Source organism: Sphaeramia orbicularis, chromosome 14 (genome assembly GCF_902148855.1).
Source record: "Sphaeramia orbicularis chromosome 14, fSphaOr1.1, whole genome shotgun sequence".
In the NCBI taxonomy this organism is placed as follows: domain Eukaryota; kingdom Metazoa; phylum Chordata; class Actinopteri; order Kurtiformes; family Apogonidae; genus Sphaeramia; species Sphaeramia orbicularis.
The window spans coordinates 3,153,371-3,161,588 of NC_043970.1; the positions used below are offsets into that span (position 1 = coordinate 3,153,371).

Sequence of the window (8,218 nt, forward strand, 5' to 3'; positions counted from 1 at the left end):
AGTTACTGATTATTCCTTGGTCTCTTGAAACCTACGTTCCCTGCACCTTGGTTGAAGATCCTCCTGAGCTGTCATAGCCTCTCCTGGACCCTCTCCTGGACCCCTACCCCGGACCCCTTCCCTGGAGCCTTCTCCTGGAGCCTTCTCTTGGACCCCTCCACCTGGACCCCTCCCCTGGACTCCCCTCCTGGACCCCTCTTCTGGACCCTCTCCTGGACCCCTCTTCTGGACCCTCTCCAGGACCCCTCCACCTGGACCCCTCCCCTGGACCCCTCTCCTGGACCCCTCTTCTGGATCCCTCCCCTGGACCCCTTTCCTGGGCCCCTCTTCTGGACCCCTCTCCAGGACCCCTCCCCTGGATCCCTCTCCTGGACCCCTCCCCTGGACCCTTCTTCTGGACTCCTTTTCTGGACCCCTCCCCTGGACCCCTCTCCTGGACCCCTCCCCTGGACCCTTCTTCTGGACCCCTTTTCTGGACCCCTCCCCTGGACCCCTCTCCTGGACCCCTCCCCTGGACCCTTCTTCTGGACCCCTTTTCTGGACTCCTCCCCTAGACCCCTGCCATGGACCCCTCTTCTGGACCCCTCCTCTGGACCCCTCTCCTGGACCCCTCCCCTGGATCCCTCTCCTGGACCCCTCCCCTGGACCCCTCTTCTGGACCCTTTTCCTGGGCCCCTCTTCTGGACCCCTCTCCTGGACCCCTCCCCTGGATCCCTCTCCTGGACCCCTCCCCTGGACCCTTCTTCTGGACCCCTTTTCTGGACCCCTCCCCTGGACCCCTCTCCTGGACCCCTCCCCTGGACCCTTCTTCTGGACCCCTTTTCTGGACCCCTCCCCTGGACCCCTCTCCTGGACCCCTCCCCTGGACCCTTCTTCTGGACCCCTTTTCTGGACTCCTCCCCTAGACCCCTGCCATGGACCCCTCTTCTGGACCCCTCTCCTGGACCCTCCTCTGGACCCCTCCCCTGGACCCCTCTCCTGGACCCTCCTCTGGACCCCTCCCCTGGACCCCTCCCCTGGACCCTTCTTCTGGACCCCTTTTCTGGACTCCTCCCCTAGACCCCTGCCATGGACCCCTCTTCTGGACCCCTCTCCTGGACCCTCCTCTGGACCCCTCCCCTGGACCCCTCTCCTGGACCCTCCTCTGGACCCCTCTCCTGGACCCCTCCCCTGGACCCTTCTTCTGGACCCCTTTTCTGGACCCCTCCACCTGGACCCCTCCCCTGGACCCCTCCACCTGGACCCCTCCACCTGGACCCCTCCCCTGGACCCCTCCACCTGGACCCCTCCCCTGGACCCCTCCCCTGGACCCCTCTCCTGGTCTGTCCTCTGTTCATCCATTCCCCCCTGGTCTCCGCCTCCTCCAGTCCTTCCTGGCAGATGTTTCCACATTCTCCTGTTGTTGTTCCAGTTGTTGGATCTGTCCTCTGCTGCCTGCCTGGTCTGAATCTGCATTCTCCATGAAAATATGAAACAAATGCACACACACATCAGTGGGTAATACAGCAGACAATGAACAAAAAGTTGGCAGATATTCTGGCAGTCTAGAATACTCCACTGGTTAACCTTTGAAAAGCAGGAAAGAGGAACATTTTATCACCATTTTGCAATTCTAGTAATTACAGAAGTACACAGTTCATGTGTGATTACACTAATTGGATCCAATTTGCATGATGTACAAAAAAAAAACACGACACAATACAGTGAACTGACAGATGTAGTCAGTTTGAGACAGAGTTAATGCAGTCACTCAGTTTCCTATCAGCATTATTTTGGCAAGTTTTACCCAACACCTACACACACACACACACACACACACACACACACACACACAAACACACACAAAGACACACACACGAAATGACAAAAACTAGAATTGAAAAAACATTTTCATTAACTGAAATAAATAAAAACTATAATTAAAAGAAATAAACGATACCTAACTGAAACTGTATTGTGTGTTTACAAAACTAACTAAAACGGATAAAAATTATGGATGAAATTCCCTTCGTTTTCATCTTTGTCAACGTTGGATTGATATGAAAGCGATTTATTTCGCTCTAGCAGTTTTCTCTGCTGTCACCATATGATATTTAACGGTCTATCACTTCTCGTCACTTGTGGTTTCCAGTCGTCTTCTGGTCCCCACTCTACCTGGAAACATGCAGACTAAAGTTGGGACAAAGCAGCAGAGTCCTGTCTGGGATTTATTTGAATACGATGGAGAAGAAGAGAAAAGAGACGACAAAACTAAAAGTAATACTGAAACTAAACTAAAACTAAGCATTTAGAAAAATAAAAAGAAAACTAATAAAAACTAGCAAACCTGCTCTAGAAACAACTTAACTCTTTCGGTGCCAGACAGTTAAGGGGCTAATAAGCCTTAAAAGTGCCACAGAATTTGGCTGTTTTTCAGTATTTCGCGTCGTTTTTATAATCAAAGTCTGAATCGTCATCAGAACTCATTTTCTAGCAGATGGGACTGTTTTGACAGACCGCTGTGTTTACGATATTACTACAAAATGGCCATCTAATTTGCATATGATTTCATTCATAAATTCATTCATAAAATTTCCCAAGCAGAAAACGAAACGCGAGCTCTTCCTTGGTCAAAAACCGCTCGGTAACATCCGACCGATTGCTACTTAGACTCAAAACGCACCGGACGCAGCCGATTCATTATTGATCATAATTTGCAAGAAGATTTGAAAGAACGTCATCAAAATGTGAGAAAGAAAAGGGGGTGGATGGTTTGTTTGTACACAAATATGGCGTGTTCTCCAAAGCCGATCTGATCGGCCCGTGGCACTGAAAGAGTTAAACTAAACTAAATAAACTAAAAAAAACTAAACTATAATGAAAAATCCAAAACTATCATAACCTTGACACACACACACACACACACACACACACACACCTTCCAAATATGGCCTCATCTGGGTGCAACAAACCAGTATACCTGCACCACCTCCTAAACAGTCTGTGGTTTTCCATGGTTCCAGAATTTTTTTGTATGTCTTCTCATTACCTATAGCATTCATCCATCTGTTAGCTTGTTAATCAGGGAAGATACTGATAATGAACATGTTTATATACGACAGGAAGCTGACATTACTGTTACCAAAGACAAATATGTGTAAAGATTTTGCAAGCAGCTGAACGTAATATGTGGCATTTGTTAAATCTGACATAAAACTGACCAGTGTGGTCCGTGTTTTTAGTGAATAATCTGTAGCATTAGCTTGGCATATTACTCCTCTTCCTCACTTCCATCTTTTTACCTCCACCAGAAGGTATTGTGATCACTTTTCTTTGTGTGTGTGTGTGTGTGTGTGTGTTTGTTTGTTTGTTTGTTTTTGTTTGTTTGTTTGTTAGCAACTTTACGTGAAAACTATTCCAACCATCTTTACCAAACTGTACCCACAGATAGGCCTCGGCCCTGGGACCAACCCATTACATTTTGGACCAAGTAGGCCAAAGTTCAAGGTCACAGCAAGGTCACAAAATCTACAGTTTTCCTATCTCTCATCACTGACCAATTTTCCAAAATTCCTAAAAAAAAATTCAAAACGACTCTGATTAGCCTCCAATTTGATCCACCCATAGCTTAGAACAATATCTTGTATCTGGCTCAAAATTGTCCACATCCACTGTGGAATGTGGACTCTGTGGACATTTACATTGAACATTGAAAATCCCATTTACCACACATTTAAAATTAGAACTCAACAAATATTGATTGGAATTGAATATAATTTGACAAACACATGACTGGTACCAAGCTTCAACTTTTTCTGCTGTATGGAACAACCTGGAAACTGTTTAATTTTTGAAAAAGAAATAGTCGATCCACACATGCACACCATTTGAGGTGTTTGGCAGAGGTTTGCGTTCTCCGAACACTTGTCGTCTAAATGTAGTCACTTTTGGTTCCACAATAAAGGATGGTGACAGGCTAAATGCCAAACACAAGGTATCAACTTGTCAGCTCACAAACAAATCACAGACGTTACAAAGGCTTCGTCCAAATCCTTTCTCAGTCTGGTGTTTTTATCTGTAAGTGCGTTGGAGGGAAAAGTCCAGAACAGTTTACTTCTGTCCCACTCAAGTTAGAATCTCGTCTCACATTTCTATGATGGCAGGTTTTTACAGTTCGGCCATTAAACAGCTATAAATACACTGACTTACAGAGTTGGGGAGCCCGTTGTGTAAAGTGGATTCATTGATTCCCAGCATGGCTTTATCAATCAATTCTCCTAGATAGATTGGTTATTAAAATTCATGATGACTTTTATGATCACTTGAAACGCTTGGCTGCTGCAATTATGTTCTTTGCCAACAAACCCGGACACTAACATTGCCTTCTCACTGGCCCAGAACATGGTGGAAGAAGTACTTAGATAAAATGTCTTCAACAGGATCTTTGATGCTTTATGTATTTGTGACTTCATGAGCGTTTCTGAGAAGTACTGTGCACTTTCTGACAATCGTTATATTAATGGAGAGCTTAGTGGATAATGCTGTTAATTGTAACCATGTTTTTTTCTGAATCAGTGAAAAAACGGTATGTGCATGGATGTCTGGCCCACCCCAAAGTATACCCCCGGTCCAGAATATACCCCTACAGGCCAAAGTATACCCCCGGTCCAGAATATACCCCTACAGGCCAAAGTATACCCCCGGTCCAGAATATACCCCTACAGGCCAAAGTATACCCCCGGTCCAGAATACACCCCTACAGGCCAAAGTATACCCCCGGTCCAGAATATACCCCTACAGGCCAAAGTATACCCCCGGTCCAGAATAGACCCCTACAGGCCAAAGTATACCCCCGGTCCAGAATATACCCCTACAGGCCAAAGTATACCCCCGGTCCAGAATATACCTCTACAGGCCAAAGTATACCCCCGGTCCAGAATAGACCCCTACAGGCCAAAGTATACCCCCGGTCCAGAATAGACCCCTACAGGCCAAAGTATACCCCCGGTCCAGAATATACCCCTACAGGCCAAAGTATACCCCCGGTCCAGAATATACCCCTACAGGCCAAAGTATACCCCCGGTCCAGAATACACCCCTACAGGCCAAAGTATACCCCCGGTCCAGAATATACCCCTACAGGCCAAAGTATACCCCCGGTCCAGAATAGACCCCTACAGGCCAAAGTATACCCCCGGTCCAGAATATACCCCTACAGGCCAAAGTATACCCCCGGTCCAGAATATACCTCTACAGGCCAAAGTATACCCCCGGTCCAGAATAGACCCCTACAGGCCAAAGTATACCCCCGGTCCAGAATAGACCACTACAGGCCAAAGTATACCCCCGGTCCAGAATATACCCCTACAGGCCAAAGTATACCCCCGGTCCAGAATATACCCCTACAGGCCAAAGTATACCCCCGGTCCAGAATAGACCCCTACAGGCCAAAGTATACCCCCGGTCCAGAATATACCCCTACAGGCCAAAGTATACCCCCGGTCCAGAATATACCCCTACAGGCCAAAGTGTAAAGAGGATTTGATTGTATTTACACAGTAAATTTCCTCATGTTTATTTACAAAGAGATAAAACATATTGTTTGGTTATTCAGTGTCACATCTCAACATCAGTGTCTCATTGACACATGTAACACCACACCACCACTGTCCATCTACCACACCACCACTGTCCATCTACCACACCCACTGTCCAACAACCACACCCACTGTCCAACTACCACACCCACTGTCCAACAACCACACCCACTGTCCAACTACCACACCCACTGTCCATCTACCACACCCACTGTCCAACTACCACACCCACCGTCCAACTACCACACCTACATTCCAACAACCACACCCACTGTCCAACAGCCACATCCACTGTCCATCTACCACATCCACTGTCCATCTACCACATCCACTGTCCAACAACCACACCCACTGCCCAACAACCACACCCACTGTCCATCTACCACACCCACTGTCCAACAACCACACCCACTGTCCAACTACCACACCCACTGTCCATCTACCACATCCACTGTCCATCTACCACATCCACTGTCCAACAACCACACCCACTGCCCAACAACCACACCCACTGTCCATCTACCACACCCACTGTCCAACAACCACACCCACTGTCCAACTACCACACCCACTGTCCAACAACCACACCCACTGTCCAACAACCACACCCACTCTCCATCTACCACACCCACTGTCCAACAACCACTCCCACTGTCCAACAACCACACCCACTGTCCAACAGCCACATCCACTGTCCAACTACCACACCCACTGTCAAACTACCACTCCCACTGTCCAACAACCACACCCACTGTCCAACTACCACACCCACTTTCCAACAACAACACCCACTGTCCAACAACCACTCCCACTGTCCAACAACCACACCCACTGTTCAACTACCACACCCACTGTCCAACTGCCACACCCACTGTCCATCTACCACACCTACATTCCAACAACCACACCCACAGTCCAACAACCACACCCATTGTCCATCTACCACACCCACTGTCAAACTACCACCCCCACTGTCCATCTACCACATCCACTGTCCAACAACCACACCCACTGTCCATCTACCACATCCACTGTCCAACAACCACACCCACTGTCCAACAACCACACCCACTGTCCATCTACCACACCCACTGTCCAACAACAACACCCACTGTCCAACTGCCACACCCACTGTCCAGACTACCACACCCACTGTCCAACAGCCACATCCACTGTCCAACTACCACACCCACTGTCAAACTACTACCCCCACTGTCCATCTACCACCCCCACTGTCCAACAACCACACCCACAGTCCAACAACCACACCCACTGTCAAACTACCACCCCCACTGTCCATCTACCACACCCACTGTCCAACAACCACACCCACTGTCCAACAACCACACCCACTGTCCATCTACCACACCTACTGTCCAACAACCACACCCACTGTCCAACAACCACTCCCACTGTCCAACTACCACACCCACTGTCAAGCTACCACCCCCACTGTCCATCTACCACCCACACTGTCCAACAACCACACCCACTGTCCAACTACCACACCCACTGTCCAACTGCCACACCCACCATCCATCTACCACACCTACATTCCAACAACCACACCCACAGTCCAACAACCACACCCACTGTCCAACTACCACACCCACTGTCAAACTACCACCCCCACTGTCCAACAACCACACCCACCGTCCAACAACCACACCCACTCTCCAACAACAACACCCACCGTCCAACAACCACACCCACTGTCCAACTGCCACATCCACCATCCATCTACCACACCTACATTCCAACAACCACACCCACAGTCCAACAACCACACCCATTGTCCATCTACCACACCCACTGTCCAACAGCCACTCCCACTGTCCAACTACCACACCCACTGTCAAACTACCACCCCCACTGTCCAACTACCACACCCACCATCCAACAACCACCCCCACTGTCCAACTACCACACCCACCATCCAACAACCACCCCCACTGTCCATCTACCACACCCACTGTCCAACAACCACACCCACTGTCCAACTACCACCCCCACTGTCCATCTACCACCCCCACTGTCCAACTACCACACCCACCATCCAACAACCACACCCACTGTCCAGCTACCACACCCACTGTCCAACAAAAAGATCTGACTGTCCAACTACCACACCCACTGTCCAACTACCGCACCCACTGTCCAACTACCACGCCCATTGTCCACCTACCACACCCACTGTCTTTCTTATTACAGTCTTTCATAACACTCCCACCTGACTTGCACGATCTTGAATAAGTGTGACCTTGAAGCATCCTTAGGTTTTTAATCTTGAACATTTATACTATAGTGAGGACTTGCTAATCTTAGAACTTAAAGTTTCAGGATGTTATGTCTTTTCTGGGGTCTTGAAACACTTGGCTGTTGCAATTATGTTCTTTGTCAACATTCCCGGACACTAGACATTGCCTTCTCACTGGCCCAGAGGGTTTCTGGAATATACTGAAGTGCTGGCAGAAGTACTTAGATAAAATGTCTTGATTCGGATCTTTGATGCTTTATGTATTTGTGACTTAATGAGCATTTCTGAGAAGTACTGTGCACATTTTAAGAATCACTATATTAATGGAGAGCTTAGTGGATAACGTTGTTGTTGTTGTTGTTTTTCCTGCAAACATGTTTTTCTG

At 48.5% G+C, this 8,218-nt stretch overlaps 1 protein-coding gene across 1 annotated transcript in view; it reads left to right on the forward strand.

The window, feature by feature from the left end:
- LOC115433216 (extensin-like) overlaps window positions 1–7,810 on the forward strand; it is an 81,354-nt gene extending 73,544 nt beyond the window's left edge. Inside the window, exons 3-5 of the mRNA XM_030154504.1 lie at window positions 78–1,320; window positions 6,259–6,589; window positions 6,716–7,810. Of these exons, the coding sequence (XP_030010364.1) occupies window positions 78–1,320; window positions 6,259–6,589; window positions 6,716–7,810 (2,669 nt within the window). The remainder of the gene's footprint in view (window positions 1–77; window positions 1,321–6,258; window positions 6,590–6,715) is intronic.
- Window positions 7,811–8,218: the final 408 nt, after the last annotated feature.